The following is a 27934-nucleotide window of genomic DNA, read 5'->3' as shown; positions in this document are numbered from 1 at the left end:
AGGGCTTCCACTGGAATATGGAAATTCTCTCCCGTGCACAAAATTTATTAGTGGGAGTTTCATAACGAACACTGCTGCTAATTGTTAGTCTAACCATTGCAATAGCTAACTAACGCTCAGGTATATTGAAACAGATGCGTTCATTTGTGCAGAATCAGAATATTTTCCTCTAGCAGACACCTTCACAGATCTTCACAGACCGAAGTAGTAACTCAGCCCTGTTTTGATAACCGGAGGTACATTGGTTTTATTTTTTTAAAACCCACATAAACAAATGAAACGATTCACACTAAGACAATTAGGTGTGAATGATTTCATGATAAATGAACACTGTTTATTTTGCTTTATTTTACTTTGAAGTTCACTTTGGGCTCAGGCAGAGTAATCGGAACTAGATCTACAGTCTAAAGGATAAGAACCAATGTTCAACATTTCTCCACCGGAAGCCAAACCCTTATACAACTTGTTTACAAGGAGACAACCATCAAGGGATTCTCTACGCAGTGTCAATGCCCTGAAAATAGCTGACTTTGGAAAACATAATCAGTTTATTTACTGCTTAAGTGGTAGGGACAGTGTTGACAATCATAGACATTTCCAGACTAATGTATTTGGAGTTGCTATAAGGGGAGTTTCAATTGTCTATCTGGAAAATGTAGATCTAATTGTCCTAATGTCATGTTCCTTTTTTACAGAAACTATTAGGTTTATGAAGATGATATTCTCTGAGCATTCTTTATCACTTCAGCACAGGTTTTACTATCTTTGCGACGATATTTATATATGTAATTAATGAAAGAAAACAATTGAAAATCCATATTGGTACACAATAATTTCCTCTGTAACAAATGAAATATTCCTTTCATTGATTGAATTCTGATTACATATGAGCTAACCTAGAATATTTTTACTTCAGTTAACGTAGATATAAAATGGTATTTTTCGAAGGTTTTTTTTTTAAAAAAAAATTGCGGTGATTCTAACAGGATTTACTATGCAGGCGAACGCAGGGCAAGACGGGATACAGTGTTTTTTCGCCTCGTCTATTAGAAGCTTCTAATATCCATTGGAAGTTACAATTTAGCTGTTGGTTCGACAGCAACTGCCTTCATTCCCGAGGTACCGTTTCTTCGTGTGCGCACTTCGTTCTGCAGGCTATAGCGTTTCTCATCGCGCTGGATTGGTCGCTTCCCTGCTCCCCACCTCCCTGGTCAGCATGTTGACAGTCTCCGATAAGACTAGAAAAGAGCCATAGAAACGTATTATTTGGATCTCTCTTGCACACAAGGTGGTATTTGAAGGGAGGGGTGACGGATGGAATTCTCCCCTTCTGGTTACGGAATTCCCTTTCTGGTCTTTCGGGGAAAGGACCTACAGTATAAAATCTATACAATTTCTTCTTTTTCTTGTATTTTTTTATATATGGCATCTGGTGATAAATTTAGGTTTAGGTACTCCAAGTGGTAGGATTGCTTGCCTCTGGAAACGGACTCTCGTGCAAAGCAAAAACCCACAGGAAACATAAATTGAGCAAGAACAAATGTTTATTTCTATAGAAAATTAAATCCGACGACATTCACCATAAACACCTCCTCCGTCACATTTTCTTGACATTTATATTTTGTCCTGACAGGATATTTGGGGAAAATGTAAGATCAAAAATTATCTCCAAATATGGCATACAGTCACTCAAAGTATCATATTTCGTAATTCAAATTTTCAGAATTTAATTCTCTAGGATGATCGAATGTTTCAAGAACTTCAGCCGAAAGCTATTTATAAAGCAGCTTGACACAACAGGCCACCAATTTTCCATGCTAAACACATTAAAAATGCTACAAACTGTCCCAGAAGGTCTACACCATATCTTGGTCAATGGTGTTTATTACAATGATAATAATAATAAATTATCTTTATTAAGCAGGTGGTATCTAAAGGTGCTCTATAACTTATTCTACAGTCACTTATTATTCGTGGTATGTTAACACCACCGAGGTTTCACGTTGACCAAAATGTAGAGTGGAAATATTGAACAATCGTCTTCTCGTGGCTTTAACACCGTTTTTGTACAGTGCATGTGTACTACTTAATCTGACATTTCTACATTACGATCACAATTGTAAGTAAATATTTGTTCGGATCATTTTCAAGTTATTTATTTGTCTTTGATTTCATATTTTATACATACCGAAAATTGAAAATATTTGAAGGATGCATCCCCCTGAACTGACGAATGTAAAGGAACATTGATTCTCCCCTTCAGCGGCCATAGTAGCAGCAGCTACACTAGCGCCAAAGTGGCAATTTGAATTTCTATTTAGCAGACCTCTCTCTCTTTCCGTTTCTTATTCATAGCAATAACACATTAATGCTCACGTGTGATAAATTTCGTGACAGCTGGCAATAGCGAATTAGAAATGGCCAGAACTTCGTGGCGCAAAGTAGTGCCTGAGATATTGACGTTGGCGGATGAATACCAGCAACATTTTCAGAGTACTGGTGTTTAGTACCGTAAAAGAGACATCACAGGCAGTTTTCCACGCATGTAAGGGAGACTTAACACAGACTTAGTTATTTTTTGCCGGCAACAAAAGCGGCGCTCCACGAAAGATTATATAGCAACCGCCGAGGTGAGAAAGCGAACTTCTTCATTGTTTCTTGGTTCCCAGCGACGACACGGAGCTCCGAGGGATTATGAAGGCTTACCACAATACAGCGTTTCCGCTGCCCCATTTTACAAGACGTATCTCACCTCGCAGCCAGGGTGGATGAAGAGATTTTCTCGCCGCTTCTGAGAACAACAACAAGCTCGTTACTTTTTGTTTAACTTTTACGTGGCCCTTTTACTGCGATGTGCTTCAGAGACTATCGCAGGTGACGACGCTGCTGGAGAAGGCCAGAACACCCTCCAACAAATGTTACCCATACCCTCCCATTCAAGTGGGCGCACAATAATGAACAAACGATTTGAAGAAAATAACGTAAGGCGTCAGGAATTTTTAGTTGAAATTCAAATATTCAGGAATTCTTATTTAAGAAACCTTCATGTTTAACTACGAATATACAGAGGAAAGAAAATTCTGTAAGCTACATTTGAAACGGAAATAATGTCACGCAAATACAGAGTTAGCCTAAAAATTATCCACACTTTCAAAGTTTTACAGAAAGCAGAGTTTTAATAATAGGGCTGAAATACTAACATGGTTTGAAGAGTACCTTCTGAAGTTTACATTGGTAAGTTACAAGTGTTCTATGTGTGACCCTTTTGTAACAAGACAGATATCAATGGGATAGTCCAGTTCTCCTCTCCCAGGACTTTTACCCTTGCACAGAGAACCAGTTTCCTTAAATTTCTGCACGATGGTAACAGAATTTGTTTTTGCAAAATTCAATCAAGCAGAAAGCCGTCTCCACCTGGTTAGCGGCCATACTGCTCGACTGATGGTGCTCAAGTGATGCTGACGTCACGAAGACAAACTAAAAGCGGAGGATTTTCTTTATATATCGGTACTAAATGCTTTCTGATGTAATAAACAAATTTCAAATTATAAAGTGTTTAAACCAGTGGCCTTCAACCCGTGGCCCGCAGAGCCCTTTGCAATGGTCCGTGCCCGTTTGAAAAAGTATGTACTTAACATAAAAACCGGATTAAGTAAAAGGTAGATGGCAGCATCTTACACTTCTCAATACCGTAATGTACGGTAGCTTTGTCGGTCCGCGAGCGTCATTGAAATTTGATAATATCGCCCGCACTGTCTGACGAGTTGAACTGTCTATTTCTTTTAGGCTAACCCTGTATTTTGCTCGCGATAAATGTATGAACATCAATTTTTAGTAGTTTTGAAATTTAGTAACATTTTATAGTGATCCAGAAGAATAATTGTAAAAGCAAGTGTTAATGTCATTACTTTTTCATGAGTTAACGAAGTTAACGATTTTCATTTGATGAGTAACTATTTACAAGAACATAGACTCGTAAAAGTAACTGTTACTTCCAAAGGGTAGAATGTTTCAAATATGTAGCTAGAATTGTCATGTCCTAAAGGTTTTCATTGGTTTTCTACCACGTTGCAAAACAGCTATTCCTTTCACTTAACCTACAAACGACCATTTGTGATTATGCTAAACTTCTACTTAATGATATACTTAATAAATATAACTACAGTGAAGTATTTTGGTATGTAGTGGGTACATTACCTTAACTCGTAGCTGAAAAATGAGACTTGGACGATGTCGCTTGGGCTTCCCACAAACTTCAGGCTGCACAAATCAGGTGATGAGTTCCAGTCGGCCCTCTGCAGTGCGAAGGGCCCCGAGCGACTCTGGTTGCCATAGTACACATAATCACATTTCGTGTTGGGAATTCTGCGAGGCACGGCTGTTTCATCCACTGAAAAAATAAAGCAGAAAAAAACATATGAAATGTTCCAAACTCATAGAACTCCAAAATAATGGCCATCAGGCCTCACGAAATGACAACCGGGAAATAGAGGGTTTGATCTAAAAAGCAAGAATAGCGTTAACCATATCCGGCTCAAGTTGTGTTTCTTGATGACGTATCGTCCAAAAGTTGGCGTCTGAAATTTTCGAGGTGTAGTTTATTATGGATGTTCAAGATCTATCTGATATATAAGGGCTGTTCAAAAAGAAACCGAATTTATACAAAATTGAGAAAATGGTAATATCCATCAGCTATTTGGACCTGTCTCTTTAAGTCCACTGTACACACACCACTTCCAGCGTTTCGTCTAGTCATGGAATGCCTGCTGGAACTCTGGTCTTGGACTGGCATGTACGTTCCTTAGGGAATTCTCTTTGATATATTGTATTGCCTGGAATGTGTGACCTTTTTGGGTCAACTTGGGGAAGAGGAAAAAGTCTGCTGGTGCCACATCAGGGGAGTAGGACGTTTGTGGGACAACAGGTGTCTGGTTCTTAGACAAAACCTCCCGGACAACCTCCCGACACGTGCATTACCGTGGTAAACCATCCTGCACTTGTTCTGCCACATCTGTGGTCTTTTCTCGTAATCGTTGAATGACGTTAATGTAGAATACTGAATTTACTGTGGAACGATGAGGCACAAACTCTGAATGTACGATCCCCTGCCAATCAAAGAACACAATCAACATCACTTTAGCATGGAATGTAAGTTAAACCTGCATAATATCGGATACACTAGTTTCTCGGATCGTGGGTGCTACCATCTGCAGCAATTCAGTGAACTACGTCCGTCGATTGCCGCCATTGCTCCATTGTGAGTGGAACGCTCTTGAGCACACTGCGCCTGCACGAACGACGAGAACATAAATTTTCAGTTTCTGAGTTTTTGGAAGCATTTTGTCATCAAAGGTTTTCACATTGAAGGTAAGGAGAAACCATAGCTTACTTATATTTCACAGAAAGGTGGAATAATAGAGTATTTTGATATGCTAGTCCTATTCCGGTAAATGTCTTTGTTTGGTATTAAGGTTATATTTCCCACGAGGTCGCGTTCGGCCTAATATCGGATAGTACTTTTGTACTAACATACTTTTGTACTAATCATACTTTTGTGATCCTTGTTATTTTTGAACATTTGCAAATCTCCGGCAAATTAAATAAAAGTTTGCTTCTATCATGAGATGTAATTTTATTTCAAATATAATGTTAATATATATATTATATAATGTTAAATTCCTATCCGATATTAGGCATACCCACTATCAAATATTAGGACGGATTTGTTCGATTCCTCAAATTTGCATTGTTTTTAATTTTGTACTGTACAACAAAGAATTTAACAATAAGGGAGATAAACACATCACAAGGCAAAAGCTAAGGTACCAATAGTTCATATTACCATTCCGGTTCATTTTCGTGGGTTAATTATGGTGATTTAAAAAAGTATCCGATATTTTGCAGGTGTACCTTACTTATTCGTCGTTCTCGATGGAGTTTCGACCTGAACTGAAACGTCTCTACCATTCGTAACACTATGTTCAACTAAAACATTCCTCGCCTTAGGCTTTATGTAGCATGCCGTACGTCTCCTTGAAAATTTTCTCCGATTTCACAGAGAATTTCACACATACTTGCTGCTCTTCCAGTTCCTTCATGGTAGGGCAACTGAAAAACGCCGCTGCCACTAAACACACCTGCATTCAACACGATCTACTGCGTTTACTGCTCTTAGCAACAGCTTTGAAACTGGACCAAGTTAATAAATAAGGACACCGCTTGGCACCACCATTGTCGGATCTCTTCAACGAATTTATATACAAACTTTAGAAAAAGAGTTCGGTTTCTTTTTTAAAAGGCCTTGTATTTTGGGAATTTTATGAGATCATATGAGTAATTCTTTAGACATTATCTCCTGGACATGCAACTCTCTGTTAGTTATCTCTTTTCAATTTACTGTAACAGGGCTCACTTCGCCATAGATAACGAGACATTTGTTTTCTGGACCCCACCACGTGATAATATTTTGATCTTATACTTGATGCCCGTCAAAGCAAAATAAAACTATTAAGTTATTAAAATTGAATTTAGTAGAAAGTGAAAAACATAATAAGTGCCAACTAAAAACTGCCTGTATGAATACCATATGTTTGTTCTAGTACAGATATAATGGAAACAGAAATTTTCAAACAATTTGATTTGCTAACTTATATGAAGCTCAAATTTACATGAGGTATCAACTGTCACGTTCACACTAGTGCCTATTTACACGCCCTTTGAACTACTTAGAGGGCTACCAGCCACATTTTCCGTTTACCACATTATAAAGCATGATACATTTCACAGTTTGATGTGGAAAACTGTGTTTGAATTATTGTGGCACTTACAGCGTTTACCAATTTTATTCTTCATTTACAAAATGACCTCAAGGCTGCAACATTAATCAAGTTAGCTTCAAAACGCCATTCTTGTCATTTTAAAGATGGCGCCTCCTATACACACTCGCACCAGTGAAGATGAGTGATTTCTTGCGCTCTGTCAGCCTAAAACTTACGGAAATTTCTCGGCAAATGAAAATTCAATATCGCTGTGCATGCTTACACACCAGCAAGTTTACTAATGGAGGAGAAAGTTCGATAATGGCCTCAGTTCGCAAGCAGATGGGTTGAAAGACTTTCGCAGTGACTCCTTAAGTGAGTGCACGTGAACCTCAGAGACTTGTTCTTCTTAATGTATACATGCACTAGCTCAAAGTTGAAAATACGTATATGTATATCAGCAATAGGTCTGTGCTAAAATGCAGCAAACGTTGTCGACCTCAACACAAAGTGTCAATTTTTGCAATTTTTCAGGAGATCATTTTAAAGGTTTTCACACATTGTAAAACTATTACTACAGAAATAATATTTCACTTCTGAAACTAATATTTAGGATGCGTGTTTACTGAAGATTAAAGTTTATTTTCAAGTGATATTCTCAAAACATATCTTATTTCTGGATGGCCAAACGGATCCAGATCCGAAAAATCCGGATCCGTTTGGATCCGGATCCGGATCCAAAATTTACGGATCTGGATCCGGATCCGAAAATTCCGGATCCGGATCCGAGAGTTCCGGATCCGCGGATCCGGATCCAAAAGTTACGGATCTGGATCCGGATCCGAAAATTCCGGATCCGGATCCGGGTCTGAAAGTTTCGTATCTCAATCCCATTATAATATTACCACAACTTAAAAGGTATTATGTTCTTCGATTACAAAGAAATTTTTCGTTAGTCCTACAAGAATTTTTTTCAAGTGTTGTTCCTAAAATACTTTGCTACGCATGCTAACACACTCGTGCACACATGTCAGAGGTGATTTTGTAAATGCCATTGAAACGAATATGTATTCATTCGAATGTATTGGATATGAAAACACACATAAATGTGAGACATTCCATTCCAGGATGAAACCTTTAACACATATAACAAGATAGAAATGTTATACAAAAATTATACAATTGTTCTACAGTTACAGTTCTACAAATTAAAATAAAACATTATAATATATGCAGTGTTAAATAATTACAAGGGAGGTTATCTAAGTATCCCCCTCCGATTTCCATGAAACTTGGCAGGTGTATAGTGGGGCCCAAAGGCAGAATTACGTGTTTTTTTGTTTCAGCTAAAAAACTGTTTTAGGGGGCAAAACCCCCTCAAATGTCAAGATGAAGACAAATTGAAGTGAGGATCTGACCCCTTTGTCCCTCCAATTTCCATGAAACTTGGCAGGTGTATAGTGGGGCCCAAAGGGAGAAATACGTGTTTTTTTTGTTTCAGCTAAAAAACGGTTTTACAGGACGAAACCCACTCAATTGTCAAGATGAGGACAAATTGAAGTGGGGATCTGACCCCTGTGTTCCCCTCCGATTTCCATGAAACGTGGCAGGTGTATAGAGGGGCCCAAAGGAAGAATTTCGTGTTTTTTTTGTTTCAGCTAAAACTGTTTTAGGGGGCCAAATCCCCTCAAATGTCAGGATGAGGACAAATTGAAGTAAGGATCTAACCCCTGTGTCCCCCTCCGATTTTCATGAAACTTGGCAGGTGTATAGAGGGGCCCAAAGGAATAAATACGTGTTTTTTTTTTGTTTCGGCTAAAAAACTGTTTTAGGGGGCAAAACCCGCCTCAAATGTCACGATGAGGATAAATTGACGTGAGGATGATCTGACCCCTGTGTCCCCCTCCGATTCTCATGAAATTTGACAGGTGTATAGAGAGTCCGTATGCCCCCTGTTTCTTCCTATGCCATATTTCGGGGTCAGATCCCCACTTCAATTTCTCCTCTTGACATGAAGGGGGGGGGGGATGAAAACACACATAAATGTGAGAAATTCCATTCCAGGATGAAACCTTTAACACATATAACAAGATAGAAATGTTATACAAAAATTATACAATTGTTCTACAGTTACAGTTCTACAAATTAAAATAAAGTTCTGGATCTGGATTTCGGATCCGCTGGGATCCGGATCTGACCATCCCTACTATACACCTGCCACGTTTCATGGAAATCGGAGGGGAACACAGGGGTCAGATCCCCACTTCAATTTGTCCTCATCTTGACATTTGAGAGGTGGTTGCCCCCTAGAACAATTTTTTTGCCGAAACAAAAAAACACGTATTTCTTCATTTGGGCCCAGCAAGTTTCATGGAAATCGGAGGGGGAGACTTAGACCTCCCTTGTAAGTGTATTAATTAATTACAAATCGCGCACGCGCGCACACACACTATATATATGTGTGTGTATGTATATTATATATATATATATATATATATATATATATATATATATGTATTTTAGCGGGTAACAATATGTTATAAGCACATTGTTACTTTCCAAAGAAGCGCATGTGGGATGGCAAAACGGATCCGGATCCGAAAATTCTTGATCCGAAAGTTCTGGATCCGGATCCGAAAGTACTGGATTCGGATCCGAAAATTCTGGATCCGGATCTGAAAATTCCGGATCCGCGGATCCGGATCCGAAAAATTTTAGGATCCGGATCCTTAGGATCCGGATCCTTAGGATCCGGATCTGGCCATCCCTAATTTCTAGTGGTATAAAAAGGGGTATAAACAAGATACGACCATTTGTGGCGAGTGTGGTATGTCTGAACGCTTGAGATACGACACCTTTCTTAAAGTGCGTTATTACTTGATTGAGCAACTTCTTGTATTATATTTTAGCGTGATATGATCCATATTTTTATGTGACGTCACCAGTAGAAGATATGTCACTAATGTATTTATTTTTGTAAAAGAAAGCGTAATTTCTTTGTTTTATATGTAATATTGTACCCTGTTTGTAATATATATCTTTTGTTTAATGTTTATTGTATTTTATGCTATGTTATGAGTAGTTTAATGTATCTTCATGTTTGCAAGAGTGCACTATACGAATTTGTATTTCTAAAGACGTATAGATGTCAGTTTTGTTGATAGTATCCTTTTGTAGATAGTGAATGATTCATCTGTACTTTAATCTGTGTTCTCGAAAATAGTATAAAAGCGAGGATGTCGCGTAAGAATCAACACACTTTTTCGCCACGGATCGACGAAGCTTTTAAACTTAAAAAGAACTCCTCGGTGTTGTGCATACATCTTGGTATGGTAGTTCGGGGCGCAAGCTAGGCCTATGTGATCATAGGTACGCCGATAGCCATGCATTGATGATATGCACAATACTGCAACCATTCTACGTCAAATAATAAAGTTAGCCTAAGGATTAATTTGGAAATAAAAGGCTAAAGAGGAAATATTGGCTCAGTTATCATTGCATATCTCTTGGTGTGGTAGTTCGGGGCGCAAGCTAGGTCTATGTGATCATAGGCTTGCCGACAGCCACGCATTGAGTTTATGTGTTTTAATTGAGTCAATTCATCGACAAAGCGAAATCCTCGCCCTCGTCTCAAGTATAGTTGCATTATAATTGCAATAAATAAAGAATAAAACCTTTCAGTTTATACATACGGCAGTAATGTGGTTTTATTTCTCTGTGCTGTGAATATTGTATTTGCCAAACACTATCCCTGTACCTGAGAGGAGTCTGTGTACTTCACCGACTCTCACCGTTCACCGCTGAGTATTATTAAGTTAATATTAATAGTAAAATAATACGACGCGTCTAAATAATTAGTGCTTAGAACGTATCAAGCGTATTGACGTGTTATTTCTATTATTGTAATGCTGTATCATTGTGGTAGTTTGTCACTTCATTTTTCCTTGCTGTTCCATGAAAGTATGAAAAATTTTATTACAAGATACTTAAAATACTTGTAGAAAAAATATTACAATTTCTTGATTGAAAACAAGTATTCAACTATAAGAATAGAACTTTGATACTGTGCTTCAACACATTCATTTCTCTACTTTTATCTCACTTAGGTGAGAAAGGGGAAATATAGATCGTAGTGGCAGCGAAACACAGTGATTGATCCATAAGCATTTCTGTCAAACTTTGACGAAGTGATGATGGCTTCATACCAGTAGCAACGATCACAGCCTTTAGTACTTATATACCGTGAAACTGTGTTAGCAAATCGTCGTCTATACGTGTGCAGTTTCCTGGGATTTTCACACGTAAATAACTTGTTATAAATCATATTCAACACATCTAACATTGGTACTTGACAAAGAAAGAATTATCATATCCTCCTTCATCAATTGCATTCTAACGATCTGTCAGTTTTCCATGTAGGTCACATTTAGTTTCAAGTTTCAATCATTAAAGCTTCAGCAGAGAGTGCACAGTGATTTTTGTGGTGATATAAATTCAAATTCACACTGTTGAATTATTTACCGTGTATTGTGAAGCTACACGGGTGAAGGAATATTACACAGTGATTCGTATCTCACTTTAAACTGTAGGTCCAGTTCCAATTAGCCTCTCTTTGCACAAAGTTGACTTAAGACTTATGTTCTGAAATTTTTGCCACGTGATCTGGGGATCTCTTGGAGATAACTGTCATACATTTTAATCAAAGTCAAATCTCGATTCCAATGTTATTCAAAGACTGGTTGCTGACATAATGAGATTCCACTCGTAGAAATCACTTTAAATAAACAACAGAATTTTTTGTGATCTCATCTCTGTTTTGAAATCTTTTGAGAGGAACACCTCTCTCTCTTCTCTATTTACAAACCGCTTGATTCCTTAATTTTTTAACGTCTAGTTCTAACAACCCTTCCTGATATTTTGAAAGTATTTAGGAATGTAGTATTCCATACGACCAGTTTTCCATTATAGTAGAGGAGAGGAGAAAATATTGATAGTTTTCTAACAACGAGCCACTTCTTTGATTGTTGATAAATGCCTGGCAACTTTGAATCTGTAATGCATGGCTGCATATATACGGGTTAGGGAATGCCGTTTTTGTACTGTCTGTACAGTTGAGATGAGTCCATAACGAGAAAACGTTGCTAAGGAAAATTGTTCGTCATTATCTTATATAAGTGCTGTAATAGCTGTTTTGTGTTTAACGGAGGCCCCCCTCCCGTATGTGTGCATGTGTATATATGTGTGTGTGTGTGTTTATGCATATATGTATGAATGAACACCTAGATATATGTAAAAGTTTCAAAAGGAAGCTATTTGTTCAGCTTTTATTATTACTTTCATTATCATTTTTAAATTATTTCGCGTATTTTGACCGCTTAAATATCATCTCCCGGCACGCCTTTGACCTGCATTGAGCATAGATATATATGGTGGGAAAGGACAGGTTTTACACAATGTCTGCCAGGAAGAAGATAAATGAAACTATTTATAATTACAATATAAAGTACAAAAGTTAGACATAGTAATTTAATAAGCGTCATCTCAAAACACAATCTATCACACATTCAGGAAATCACAATGGAATTGGAAGTTATGTAAAGTTATAAAAGAATCGAGAAAGGTGGACATCTCCATGTTCTTCGACTTTTGAATGAATACGGACGATACGTCAATTATGATTGATTGATTGATTGATTTAGTTTATTTTACTTCGCGTTTTGTGCCTCTTGGCTAATTTGCGAAGATGGGGATGAGTGATGAAATGATGAAATTGATGAATGGACATTCACAAACAACCAAGCCCGACCGGGATACGAACCCGGGACCCTTGGCGTTGCAGCGCGATGTGCTAACCACTCGGCCACAGGGTCGGGCGATACGTCAATTACACCACTGTATTATTACAGGCAATTTGTAGCAAAACTGGGAAGATTATCTATCATCCTATGTTGAAAGCGAGATGTAGAGATTTTGATCTTACTTGACTTACTCAATACGCCGGCTTCTGTTGTTTTTGGCAGCAGCTTTGTGGATGTTTCTGTGTTTAAGGGCTCCCCAGGGATGTCCGTGAACTCCAAGTAGGCCACGAATCCATTGTAGTCGTAAGGGTGAACTTGTGGGCCAGAACTGAAAGACAAAATAGCAACAATGGTGAGCATTTTCCAACTTTCTGAAGTTCGGTTATATTGTTAGTTGGTTAAATAGTTACGCATGGGTTGCTTAAAATAAATTCAAAACGTTGGAAATTGCTACCTGCATTAAATATTGGTGGATCATGGAAGTAGAAGATGTCTTGATCATGCTAAATCCTTCTGGTCAAGAACACTCAATGAAAAATAAAATTACTGTCTTCGATATAAACTCGATCTGTATATAAGCAGATTACCCACAATTCAACACCCCTGGCTGTGCAAACAGGCACCAGAGTCTTGTTAGAATGAGACAAAAGAAATAGTGAGCTCGGGAGTAGAGAATTGAAGAGAAAGAACATTAAAAGATAGAAAAGTCTGAAAGAATAACGTGAAAACGAAGAGAAGAATAAAATAAATCAATAGAGGGGAAGTGGAAAAGGGAGAGAGAGAGAGAGAGAGAGAGGGTGGAAGGAAGGGAGAGAGAGAGAGAGAGAGAGGGTGGAAGGAAGGGAGAGAGAGAGAGACAAGTATAGAAAAATAAAATAAAAAAGATAGAGGACAGATAATGAGAAAAACAGGGAAAGAGAAAGAAACAAAGGGGGAATATAGAAAGAGTAAAATATATAAAGAAAGAAAGGAAGATAATAACAGAATGACAGAAAGACAGAGAAAGAATGGAGGAGGAAAGTAATAGAGAATGAGTGAAACAGAATGAAAATTATAGAATTATAGAATATCCAATGATGATCGAATTATCCTTCAATTTATTTTGCCACCCCTAGGTCCACCACCCCAGAGAACCTTTTCTGATGAGACCACTTGTTAGCAGGGGTGCCCATCCCCCCCCAAGGCCAATGACATGATAGTTCCAAATATGTGATTATTTAGTACTTTTTACACATAAAATGTATCTGAATTTCAAATATGTGTTTAGTTTGTAACTTAAGGCAAGCAACGTAATCACACTAACTGACAGTGGCGTCGCCTGAAGGGGGTTCACGGAGCACACGAACCCCCAACTGAAAACGGAAAAAATTCAATTTGTTTTCTTCTCTGCTTTATAAAACACTACATTTCAAGATGCTTATTTTACAAAGCAACTTTTTTCGTTTCTAACGTCTTCACAATGCCTCAGATTTACCAATTTCCTCCGATTGTTGACAATAAAAGCTCAGCAGGTTAGGCAGCAAGAGCCCGGGGCACATCTGGCGCAGTGAACTCCCTCTGCTGTATTCTTCCCGCTCCACCGAAGAAGCCGAGAGAAACCAGGGGGAAAAACTGGAAATCGGAGCACGTGCTCCTTCCGAAAGAAACTGTCAACAGATGGCAGCAACTGTTAAATGTGCGGATAACGGTGGAGGCACGATTTTTTTGCTATTCGCAAGTATTTTATTTTTCGTTTCCTTTAGCTTTTGTATTGGAGAAAAGTAAGCAGTATTTAAGATATAATGCAAGCACTGTTTGCATTGTTATAGTAATTCCTAAGATATTCGATGCATTTGCCTAATATCTTTCCTTTCCAATCCATTTCGCCAAATTAAGGCCTCAAACTTCCTCACCAACTTCATTGCAAAAAGTTGTCACGCACCCGAAGCCTTGCAGTTGCATGGCGAAGGTTTTGTTTTAAAACACTATATCACTAAAATCAGAAGATTTGCACTTACATCGAGATTTTAAATGTGTTGCTTAAACCTTTAGATAATGTAGACGAGTCAAAGAGAAAGGAGACGAAAACACTGCTAGAAGGAAATAATATTTATCTTGGTATTAATACATGTAAGCGAGTATAGATAAATATCCATTATATCTTTATTGAAAATAAATTGTAATTGTTATAAACTCCTACAGGTAAACTTTAAAACAATAATTTTAAGTATCGCAAATTGCAATTCGCATCATGAAGTTTGAGCATTGCCAGAGACCAATGAAATATGGGAAAGCTGCTGTGAAATTACAAATAGCTATTGAAATTGAAAAAATAATAATACTAATTCGTTGGTATCATGGTTAATGGAAATGGTGGCGGAGTTAATTCTTAGGAATAGGTAAAATAATTTCCAACACTAAATATGGAAAGAAGAAGGCATTTCAATAATTCAAACAACTGTTTACCTTAATAAATTTTCCTTGTTTTTGAGGGTATTGACGGGTGAGGAGGGTGTTAAGCGGAAACGATAAATCGAAACAGTAGCAGCAATTAGGTGGGCGAGGGGGCAGTTGCCCACACTATCCTAAACCTTATATACAGAGGGAAATATATTGTATTTGCCCCCCCCCCCCAGTTTTGGCACCTTGTCCCCCTCGGTTCTTGAACTCAAATGCCGCCACTGAATCGAAATAAATGAAAATTGACTTGTGTTTCTTAAATGGATTTTCGGTGGGCGCTCTGGCGGAATGGCTAGCACAATACAAAGTCCCAGGCTCCTACAACATGAATTATTATATTCATTATTCATATTTCCTGTTTTACTTTATTATATTATTTTTTCCTTGTACTCTACAATTTGTTAACTTTTTTGTATGATCACTTAATGAGTGTCACTCACATTTAGCTTTTTCTTCTCTGTGATTGTGATCAACGATTGATTTTCTATGTAGCCCATCTCAGTCTGGGGTGAGGGGTTAAAATGTCTCTTAATTTAGGCTGAGTGTGAACACCCAATGATTTACTTCACGCGACGTCACTGCTAACTGAGCGTTGCAAGTGTTAGATATGCCTACATTCTGACTTCGAAAACAGATAAAGATATATATATATATATATATATATCTTTATCTATGCTTAAGTACAGCGGAAAAAAAACTTTGAAACACTCAGGGCGCAGTGAAACGAAAAAGTTTGGGAACCTCTGGTCTAGACAATAGTAATAGTATACAAGAATTGGATACCCCTCAATTTATAGCTCAATATCCCCTAAATAAAATACCCTCTATAATCTAAGTCTTAACATTGATATTCAAGAGTTGGATATTATCCCACCTCCCACCCCCAACGTTTAATTTTTAACCCCCCCCCCAGAATCCACGTGTTAATATGTAAGGGTTGGATATTTCCTTCCACCCCCTTCCGATAATACATATTACCCTTTACATTTCCCTTGGAAGTTCACAAATTCCTATTTTTATAGCAACAATGTGATATATTGTTCACGTCTAGTTTAAATCATAAAAATCACCCCCTAAGCGTCCACAAACCCACCTGTGAGCACTTCTGCCCTTAAGTACGTTCTATTCTTCATGTAATGGATTAAATATGGCGCATTTAAGGTGTAAAATATTTAGATATATTTTAGAAAAACATATAAATGTTGAACTTTATGTTATTCCAAAGGAAAAACATTCCCCAAAAGAATGTCGATGGATGCGCCATAGTCCCCGCCTGCTTGTTAGTGGATGTTATATCCTTACACACTATATGTGTAGCACCGCGTATACTCACGAATTTCCTTTTTTTCTCTGTTACAAAGAGGATCAGAATGTCGAACGACTTCTTATTCTGGGGTGTTGGCACCTTCTGGCACCCAAGTTACCTGGTAAGGCACTCAAAAGTCTCACTTCCACATACTACGCCCCGGTAAATGATTCTTGCAGGCCAATCAGGCTCTGTTGCCTGGATCCACGGCCAATATAATCCTCTGTGGACATGTTTTCTCCTGTGTTTGTCCTCGTGTGTGCTGAGTGCCCCTTCACAGCCTCGCTTTTAAAATATATCTTTGTCTTCAGAGACAGTACAGTTTTAGTTGGTGAATGAATGAATATTTTTAAAAATTGAGTTAAGAAGCTTTTAACAGACTTATTTTATTTTCTTCTTACGGGTCTGTTCTCAATTTTGTTTTAATTAAGGGACTTATGCTCTTTTGTTAAGGTACGGGCAAAAATAGTCTTCTTGCCGAAATGCCCATAGGTACTATAAAATCAATCAATCATGACGTCATATTCTACCAAATATTTATGGGAACGCCGATATTTAATTTCTCAGGGCTGGAAAAATGTTGTCCATAATTCCAAGGGCCCCTTCCTCTCTTGCCGGCAGGGCTTAGTAATTTGTCTCAATAATTTCACTAACCGAGAAGAGCTGTAGAAGGATTTCATTCGTAATTTGAAGAACACATCGAAGCGGCGTTGTTGAACATGTGAACAAAATTATTTCTCCTTCAAGTATTTTACTTTTTCTTCTTTCTGAAAGTAACCCATCATTCCGTCTATATCAGCATTATTCCGTTATCTCTCCGTATCTGCGTATGTGTGTGGTGGGGCAATTAAAGGAGTCTAATGTGTGCTAAAATGTTAGGTTGAAACCAAAACCATACCTGAACAATAATAACAAATTAGTATATTTGTAAGTATCAAATTATATTCAATATGACATGAATTTAGTTTGTAGTTTTTAATTTTGCAAATAAGGTACCTGAACCCAATATGGCCTATTTGTTGTTTCCAATTAATTACAAGGTTCAAGAGGTGACGCTAATATGTTATTTAGACTGTCCGAATGACGTAATTGAACCTGTTGATTATGCTTATAATGCAGTAACTTGAGGACAAAGAAGCAAAATAGCTGGACCTCATGATTGTGTTCTACGTGATCAAATATTGCATATGTTAATCTTGTAAGTTATAGGTGTTTAACTACATATTATGATAGCACATAATTTGTAATTTACAAATATGTACTTCGTTTAGACTTTAATATAAAGTCCTGTTTATAACGAAGGGAAAAATAACGCTATGTAAGGTGGACCGAATATGGCCTATATAGGAATATATCGTGGAGAACATGCGCAAATGTGACAATTGCTACTTTCAAGTTCACGTAGGGTGTGTGGGAGTCACTAAGGATGATGAAGGACTTTCATTTGCCCAGACTGTGATGTGTAATCAATATTCTCTGGCGAAACACGTGACATCCTTGTTTACTGGTTTGTAAACGATGTTATTTCCTTATGTAATCTCATTAAGTCATTATGTAAATTAAACGTAAACATATCAAGTAACTTCTCTACCTATGAAAATAACATTGTGATACTTTCTTAATAATTTATGTTGCATTTTTTGATGCTAAAAAAACAAAATAAATGGCTAGGCCATATTGGGTACATATGCACAAAATATGGCCTAAACTTTACTTTTTAATTAAATCTTCCCTGAACCCACGTTATTATTTGGAACGGACTCCCAAATTCCAGTAAACGTCCAGGAATGTTTCCTTTTTTAACCTTGCCACTAGTTTTTACCTTCCTGACTTCGTACACCATTAGAAACAATCGCAAACCTTAGGTGGGCCATATTGGGTTCATATACCATATATAAAATCAAGAAAACTAGATACCTGGTAAGTGCAAAGTTCATGAAAATTAAGGTTTCTAAGCTCAACTCTACCTAGGGAATGTAAGGGGATCGTGTGCGACTAATTAACCAGCCACGTTTTCCTCATCCAGCAATCCATTGCATTCAGAAGTCATTAAAGAGTACAATCAGGACAAACCTGACGAAGTGAAGGATCTCCAATTCATGTTACAAGTTACAATGCTACATATGCATTTGATACATTTCCGTATCTTATCAAAACATGGGCATTCGTTCGATAGGGAAAATTTACAATTGGAATCTTGACTTCGTGAACGGTGTTGGTATACATACGGAATAAAAGTTTTAGAACTCGCAGCGTCGAAACCAAGTCTCAACGAGCGAAACGTAACGAAAAAAAGGTTTTCGGCGTGTTGTCTTCTACACGCTCTGAAAGTTTGCGTTGTTCGAAAATACTGCCTCTCTCTCTTTCTTGTGGATGGAGAAAGCCGGGAGTGAGAAACCCAAAAAAGGACAAAAGAATAAGAAACGAGAAAACAGAATGATGGGAAAGTCATACAAATAAGATGGAGGGAGAGAGATGGGAGAGAGAGAAGGGGAGGAAGGAAAAGAGAGAAAGAGAATGACAGAAATAATGAGGATAATACGAAATCCCTAATTTCATATTGGTGCAACGTAATGTAACGTCGTGGATTTGCAAACTATTCTGGATAGTATTTTTTCCAGGTCGCTCGCTACTCCACCGATTTGCTGGATTATGTCAATCGATCTCAATACAGAAATTGCTATTCTGGTTCATGGGTGTATTCAGATAGCTCTCTTTTGGTGTATGTTGCTGTTGCGAAAGCCTTCACTGTCCCTTCTCTGTTTTCTGTGGTGAGATATGGACTGGTTAAAGTTACAGTGGTCTAAGTAACTTCTAAAATAAAGACTTAGACACAGAAACCAGATCTATATAAGTCAATCTGTTAACAGAAAACGTGACTTACACCACTGTAACTTTAACCCGTCCATATTGTTCAGGAATTAAAGGGTTTCGTAATAATCATTCTGATATCCCAGTGCGTATATTTTATTGTCGAGAACGCTGTGAATGTAGTATTTCCTCGAATTGCCACGTGTGTGGCAAGAGGTATCATGTTTAATACGGTAGATAATGTAGTTTGAAATGCGCTGCAATTCTGATGGAAATCTCACCAATGCTTTAATATTAGCACTGTCCTGTAATCGAGAGCTGGTATTATCTGTGAACCTGTTTTCTTTTTCTTTTCATTATTTTTGTTGTCTTGTGTTCCTGCTGTTGATTGGTGTCCGTATTGGTTTGCTGCATTGATGATATGTACATATAGGGTGTTGGTGTATGCTATGTTGGTCTACGCAATGAGGTGTTACACTAATGATTTTGGTGTTACATGCAAGAATAATTACATGTAATGGTTTACTTTTTCGATTTGCACGTAACTGGTACAATTTTAAGGAGCTGCTGGGGGCAGCTCGTTGAGATAGTCTCTCTGCTCTACAATTCTAATAAACTATTGCCAATTTCTTAAGCCAGAATTTGTAGGCTGAAAAGTAAAGCCTATAAGATACGAGCAACCTAAAAATCAAGAGCGAATTTGGAGCCTCCTTCCTGGGACTACGATGATCTTACCTTAAAGTGTTTGTCGGCTGGACATGTTGTGTCGTTGCTCAATCTCTGACAGCCGTCGTCAATTCAGACTGAGGCCGACTGGCGCATTCCACATAGTGGGAATGAGCTTACAATAAATTTTCAATTCTCGACCAAGCTTCACCCAAACCTCACTCACATGAATATGTAGAAACGGTGAAGTTACTACCCCTGCACATTGCAACATCCCGTGAAGGCAGAGAGATTGAGGAGAGATAGGCCCGATGCATTAACACTCTTCGACGCTTGTGCAGGCGAGGTTATCAGCACCACGTTTCGATGGCCTTTGCATCGCACGTACCCATCTATTAGAGAGTGTGCGAACCCGATAACCGTTTCAATGCATGAAAAATTCCCATCTGAGATCACTCACCCGTTAAACGAACCCGAGTCCCTAGGATGGCAGGCTCCGTTATGTGCATATAGCCAACATACTAAGAATGCCTATATCAGCTTGTACCGACACAAACACACAGTGCGTGCGTGTGTTTCTGTTGAAATGAGAAAGGAGATTTCCGATCCTGAGAATTACTTCATTGGTACATCCAGAAGGTATGTCGATTATCACAGTAAAGCGTCAGGTGTGACTGTTGTTAATTATACCATCTGGTCGCGAGTGTAAGTTCATTCGTTGTCAGGAAACTGTTAATATTCTCTCCTCACGTGAGCTTCTCATTGGCTTCCAATTACTAATCAAATGACGTTTGTTGATCTTGCTGCACATGAGCCGCATGTCCGATTACCTGGATATGCGACACATTTTTATACTACTAGTCACCTTGCACGGGCTGTTCTGTAACTGGTCTCATTTCTTAGGCAAGACGATCAAGATATTAGGCTCTTTCAACACTCCACAAACACTACATCGTTTTATACAGTACAATAACATCAGTTCAGAACTTTTTTGAATAGTTACGTAAGTGTCATCATATAAATTGTACCTAATAACTATGCTGATAACTAAATGCTGTCTGTAAATGCTTGTGGCGCCTGCGAAGAATAATATAACGAAGAATAACTCAAGTTACTATGAGGTACAAACAAGAGCTTGCACAACTACTATCAGAAGGTATGAAACAAGTCTTATCTTGAAACTGAAAGGTGGCGTGGTTTCTGTGAGTAGCACATGATCATCATTCCCACGAAAACTTCACGCTAAAATCATGATTTTAGAGTAACGATAAACATTCAGACCTCACCACAAGTTAAGGATATCAGATTTCGTAGCCTAATACGCTAACCTCTACTACAATGACCACTTTTTCCCCACACAATTAGCCCAGACACGTATAAAAACTCAATATCCATGATCTATTACGGCAACAAGACGAAAAAAATGCTAGAAATATAAAAGCGCACGATTTGAAGATCCAACTGTGCCACCAGGTATAGTTGTTACAATACCACTTACACTCATGAAAATGTAGACATGAGCATGTCGAGTATGTTGAGTGACACTCACGATCACCTATAAACACCTTGAACCGGCTCGCCTGACGAGAAACTACGTGGAGTTTGTCTTCCAGAGGGGGTCAATGAGATGAAATATGTGATCAAGTGTCCCATATTGAATCACCTCATAAGGTAGACGACAGAGGGACGAAATATCTCGGAATAAATCACAGCTCTGGTTTGACCAGTAAGAACGATAGAGTGGTGTGCATAAAGAAGGGGAGCACTTTTGAGAGCTTTCAATATTAAAACACGATCCTTTATGTAACCACAAACAAAAGATATCGCTAAAGAGTCGAAATTTAAGAACCATACCTCGTATATCAAATTTTACCCTGATACCCTTCACAATATTATTCCGTGTGCGCGGTTTGGAGTTTGTAAACACTACTTCCAAAGCTGTAGGCATTCATCCTCTCATAACGAGAGCAGTTTGAGAGCAGTTTCAAGTACTTTTTTCCATCCATGTTTAGTTTGCCATTAATTTCTGTTTCGAAAACTTTCTGTTTCCTCAGGCTACACGTTCTGAAATAGCATTTTATTTTGCTTCGACGTTCAAAAAAATAAATAAATGTGAAGGTCGATAGACTGTGCCCAGAAGCACTTGAAGAAAAGTGTTGTGTAGTTTTTTGAGGGGGAGGGAAAAGCTTGTGCTCTGAAAAATGAATACATTTTCCTTTTTGGAATTAACCAAAGCAAGTCCGAGTGACCGAAAATGATTTTTCTTCCTTACCGAATTTAATGGAAATAGTTTGAAGCGGAATGTTTTACAATTGTGTTTGTTTTTTATATCCAAAAATCAGGTTTTTTAAATCTCTAGTATCCACACATGAGTAGTGAATTATAGTTCTCTAGTTAAAGAATATAGAAACTGAAATTGCATTTGAATCCAGGCACAGAGATAGTCAACTCAACTCACGGTAAAACCAAGCGGTGCTTCAGAAGTCAAAGGGCCAATTCTCCAATGGAAATTTTAAGGCAATATCATTTCTTTCCATACATGTTCACAATTAGCATATCTAAGAACAAATAGATGAATTGTTACTGCAAATAAATTCCAAAACACTGAGATACAAAACAGCATATTGTCAAACCATTAAACGCATTGCTTACCTATCAGAATCCTCCTCTCTCTCGTACATACAGCACACTCAACATTGTAGTGGCAATATGTTCATGAGAAGGGGGGGAGAATGAACCCGCGTTTCAGTTCACTAATGGGCATGGATGTTTGAGAGTGTCCATTCATGAATTTCATCATATCATCACTCATCCCCATCTTCGCAAATTAGCCAAAGGTGGCACAAAAAGAGAAGTAAAATAAAGCAAATCAATCAATCAGACTAATTTTTTGACAAAGATGCTTGAGAAGGTGCTGGTTCACTTTTTAATAAGTTTAAATAATATGATTCTGGGACTGTATAAATGTAAATAACGATAATAACTATTATGCTATACATACGTACATACATACAACTTTATCGGGTTCAGCACCCCCGTCGCCATCCCCGCTCTCTAACAGGATTCCGGTCAGTAGTGTCCCGGATTTTCACTTATGAAATGTAGGAACCCTAATTGTACCAAAAATTAAATCCCCCTCCCTCTTTCGTGAACTGTACATACGCCCATGACAGTACTCAAAGATTTTTGCTGAATATTCACGTTGCTAAAAACTTAAGTGACCACTTTGTAATTAGGGATATAATATATTAGAAAGTTCTTTATCTGGAAAGTTATTATGAAGGTAATGTAGTACAGTCGGGAATGAACTTTCGTTTCTTAACACTTACACGCTGAATTACTTAAAACTCGCACATTATCCTGATAAACAACTTTGCATTTTATATTTTCTCATGTTTTTAAGTGACCATGAAAATGAGTTGAGACATTTATGATTCGCTTCATTTCTGATATGTCAGTAACAACTATTAAACGCATGAAAGTTAAAATGTTTCAAGTGTATTTTCTTTAAATGTAACTCTTCACAAATCTGTTGCGTGCCATTTGCACTATATTAAAATTAATATCATTTTATTTTATTTAAGGCATACACCAGCTTGAGAAGAACACAAAATATAATTTTCCAAAATAATTTTGCAAACAAAATAGCAATGATAAGTATCGAGCATTGTAAAAAAAATGTGGTATCGTAGTATTTTCCATATGTTTATGTAATACAGTGGTCCCTTTATAATCCGTCACTTCGACAATCCGACCTCTCCAGTAGTCCTGCGTTGAGCTAGTGGGGGGAAAACAAATTAATACGACTTCAAGAAAAGTATTAAAAGTGTCATTTCAAGCAAAGCCACAAAAGAAAATTGACACTTTCTTTTAGACCTGTTCCCTCAAAGGAATAATACAAATACACTGTACTACAGTACTACGATTTTGTTATAACGTAAACCTAACGCAGGCCTAGTTAAGGTTATGTTAACTACAGGAAAATGCAATATGTATCTTGTTTCGTAAATTTTTCTTACAACACTAATTTCCATTTTAATATGTGTACATAAGTACATATTTTGTGCAATAAACATAGGTTTTGCTATTATAATGCGTCTTTTTAAATGAACCTCCACTAATCCGGCGTTTTCGTTAATCCGGCAATCCTCTGGTCTGATATCTGCCGGATTACTGAGGGATTACTGTATGTGTGATTCTTATTTCAGACTGTCAGGCCTGGTGAATCTCCTGTAATTGTGGGAGAGCGCTCGTGAGTTAACGTGTGGAGTGCAGAGCGAGTAACTGTAACATTGTAAGAGAGGTAGAGGGAACGAGGCAGGAGGCTTCGACGATCCTATCCGTTCAGTGTACAGGCGGGAAGCTTAACCTTGCACAGCGCGGAGGCACTTGCAGACCTTCAAAGTGTAAGTTAGTAACTCTTATGGACTATGTCTTTCGAATTTAAATTTGTAAAAGTAAATGCAAAAATATGCAATAAAACTGTTCAAGGAATTAATTGCTTTGTATCACATATCACTCATTTCATACATTTATACAGGACTCCTCGGGGTAACGCTGTCGCCTTGTAATCAAAGGGTTCCGGGTTTAATTACGGCTGGGGCACATTGAACAGTGGATTGGATCCAACTTTAAGTTGTAGGTCCATTCCAACGAATTATAAACTTGACTTAAAATTGGTTTTGGCAACTTTGTCATGCATTCACAAAATAACAACTCTATAAAACCACCCTTTATATTCATAAGAGTGCTCATTTATGCAATATGCACATACAATATATAATAAGAAACAACGTTTTCCTTACCTAAATTCAATCAACATGCTGGGACCTGAGTATTCCACTTCTGTCTTCTTGTTTCCACACACCGTGGTCATCAATGGACTGGAGTTGGTTGACCCCTTGTACACTGCTATGTAATCTGTTGCACAGTGGCTGAAAAGAAAGATTTTAGTAGGTAATAACATTATATAATATTAGCAGGTTACTATTTTTACAAAACTATAAAGAAGAAAGTGTTTATACTTTTAAATAAATTTGTTTATGAGAGAAAATTAGATATCAGTGCGTAAAACTATATTATAGTTCAATTTAATTCGTAGCCATTCTTGAGTCTCCTGCATATGGTTTCGAAAATTAATCTACCATTTGCTACGTCATTGAAGCAATCAATAGAATTTATCAGCGACAGAGAATATCAGAAAACATACGGTGTTATCTCTACTTACTGTCAGCCATATTTACTGTCAGCCATATTTTTAAGTGGAAGCAAGGCTATGTATAAACTGTGCGGAAACAAATACTTCCCCACTAAAGCCTTACGGAGAAAGTATTTTTTTGTAGATGCAGCACGCTAGCCATTAGCGCAAAAATGTGCAAAACTTCTTTAATAAGAAATGCAATGCGTAACCTCTGAGTCTCTGGATTCTATTCGCCCCTCGCTGTCTACAAGACCACATTTTCGTATTTTGTGATCGGCACATTAACTGCTGAGATGACGCTTTTATATGTATTGTAATGTGACAAGTTTTCTATGAGGTGCGAAAGATGTCACTTAAGAATGTAGGAGTAAAACAATGTTTAACTGGATTTTAAAGGTTTTGAATAGCCCTCATTGACTCGGTGAAGAGGTAGGGAAGGCGGACGAGCAAAGCACACCCACCTAATAGGACAGAAACCCCTCTGGTGGCGACCCCGACACGAACGAGACAGTTACCCTGGGTAGCAGGCGCAGGCTGTCTACACCTGAACGGTGACGCGGGTCGACCAAGATAACGTTTGAACACTCTTGATGTTTCCCAAACATCCGGGGTACTTATCCCACTCGCCACGTGCCGCCTTTATGATGAGCTTGCAAGCTACCTGCCACTACTTCCCTCTTTCGATGAGGAAGAGCGAATCGGTAGTTGCAAGATGGATTCTGTCTAGCCAGAGGAATTTTGATATTGTCGCTGCCTTGATTGGGTCAGTGTGCTCAAGTTAACTTGGTTTTTACTTTAAGCTTTTGGTGCCTGTTCGCCTTCCCATGTAGTACATATCGTATCAATCTCCTCTAAATTAAGATTTATAGTTAGCCTGAATTCATAACCCCTGTCGCCAGCCGTTGCTCTCTGGCATTCAAAGAATGTCACATCAGTAATTTTCAAATCCTTCCTGGTATATTGGAGTTAAGGTGATGATCAGCTGGTATTTCAGGGCAACTACCAGGGAAGGAGGAACGAGAACAAAACAGAGAGCAACGTGTGGTGAGGGGTCTTTTGCCTGGAATCGCCGAACAAGAAGGAACTGAGGAGATTGAGCGATCGAACACCTTTCGATATGAACAGCTATCAGCGGGGAATTGTATCATCAGAGACAGACAGGTATTGTGCTTCCAACCATGTTGATCTAGACTTGAAGGTATAAATCCAGAAGCTTGTGTTTTGCCATTTCCAAGTGTGTAGTTAGTACCTGTTGCTCATTTCCATTAGGGTTACAATGAAGAGCGAGTGCTCACTCATTCCATGTCAAATCAGGCAGGAGTTGACCCTCATCGTCACCGATTTTGATGATATTTGGCACAAAACTGTTCTTTGCTCCAAAATCGACACCCGTGAAAGGATTTTGCTGAAATATGATTATTACGTATATGAGGGTTGTTCAAAATGTCATTTTTCAGAAACAGGCAATTTTCATTTACGTACAGGGCGTACCAAAAGTCGCATTACCCGCCCCCTTTGAATTGTAGACAAACCTGCAAAATGTTATTTTAACAGCATGCGTATGATGAGAGGGTGGTATACCATTCAATCAGACAAATGACCACCATTTACTCCGGAGGATCTGTGTGCACACCGCAATTTTCATGGCAAAATATTATTCGCGTCCAGGTGCGATGTGAAATCCTCCGTAACATGGCTGGCGTGAGGGAAGCAAACGCACTGCGAACAGCTTCTTGAAGTTCCTCAGTTGTCTGATAACGATTATGGGCGAATTTCTGTTTGATGTGCCCCCATAGCGCATTATCACAAGATGTCAGATCTGAACACAAGAGGTGTTCCTCAAGGGTCGCCCTTAGGGACCTTACTATTCAATATATTTTTGAATGATATCGAATATGTTATTAAACATGCAAAATATCTTGCATACGCCGACGACATTAAATTATATTTGCAAATTGATAATAATATTGCTCATGAGAAACTTCAGGATGATATTAACTCAGTTTATGATTGGGTTAATGCAAACCAATTGACTATAAATTCATTAAAATCATTTGTGCTAACGTTCTCTGGAAAGAAAACTTCAAAATTTTTAATTATTTTATCAGTAATAATATCATCAAACATGTGAAATCCATGAAAGATTTGGGCATTATTTTGGACAGACGCTTAAAATTTGAAGACTATATTAATTACATCATAAATAAAGCAAGAGAGCAATGTATCTTTATTATAAAAAAATCGAATTGTTCAAATAACTTACAATTTCTAATTTTAATGTTTACAACTTTTGTCAGATCTATAGTGGAATACAATATTCCGAATTGGTATTACGCATGTAGTGCTACGATAAAACAATCAATAGAAAATATACAAACAGATTTATTACATTTATATATTACAAATTCAAGCTATTCAAATACTATTATGAGTATGAAAACCTGCTGAATCACCTAGAAATAGACAGACTTGATGTCAGAGCTGAAAAGCGAAATATATCTTATATGGAAGGAATCTTGGAGGGAAAAATATATGGTACCAAAACTCCTTCGTATGATATTGCTTAAGGTGAAATCATACAATTTGAGAGGAAATAGCGAATTATCATGTCTTGATAAGAACTACAAAAATAACAATTATGTTCTGTATCTCATAAACAGTTATAATTCGAATACCGTGAGATAGATATTGATAATGTTGTTAAAACAATTTCAACTTCATATATAAGGATAATTATAATTATTTAAGAAATCTTTTATAGATCTATAGTTGAAATGTAACAATTCTATATTCTTTAAAGCATTTTTAAAATTCTTGTAAGTAGTGGTAGTGGGCCGGATCACCAACAGAAAATGAGGCTCGGTGAGGCTCGCCTTAATGGATTTTTCTTGTAAGGCATGAGCCTCATTTTCTCGCAGTGTTGCCAACACCTTACTCGAAAAAATCACCAAGGTTT

The 27934-nt window shown here is 37.8% G+C and overlaps 1 protein-coding gene across 1 annotated transcript in view; it reads right to left on the bottom strand.

The window, feature by feature from the left end:
- Positions 1-27934, bottom strand: part of LOC145992324 (uncharacterized) — a 603163-nt gene that overhangs the window by 469280 nt on the left and 105949 nt on the right. Inside the window, exons 3-5 of the mRNA XM_083128705.1 lie at positions 24584-24712; positions 12748-12884; positions 4198-4390 (exon numbers count right to left, since the gene is read on the bottom strand). Of these exons, the coding sequence (XP_082984831.1) occupies positions 4198-4390; positions 12748-12884; positions 24584-24712 (459 nt within the window). The remainder of the gene's footprint in view (positions 1-4197; positions 4391-12747; positions 12885-24583; positions 24713-27934) is intronic.

The sequence above is a fragment of the Lepisma saccharinum genome, chromosome 9, assembly GCF_977018435.1.
Source record: "Lepisma saccharinum chromosome 9, izLepSacc3.1, whole genome shotgun sequence".
NCBI lineage: Eukaryota > Metazoa > Arthropoda > Insecta > Zygentoma > Lepismatidae > Lepisma > Lepisma saccharinum.
This window is presented reverse-complemented; position numbering and strand designations above follow the sequence as displayed.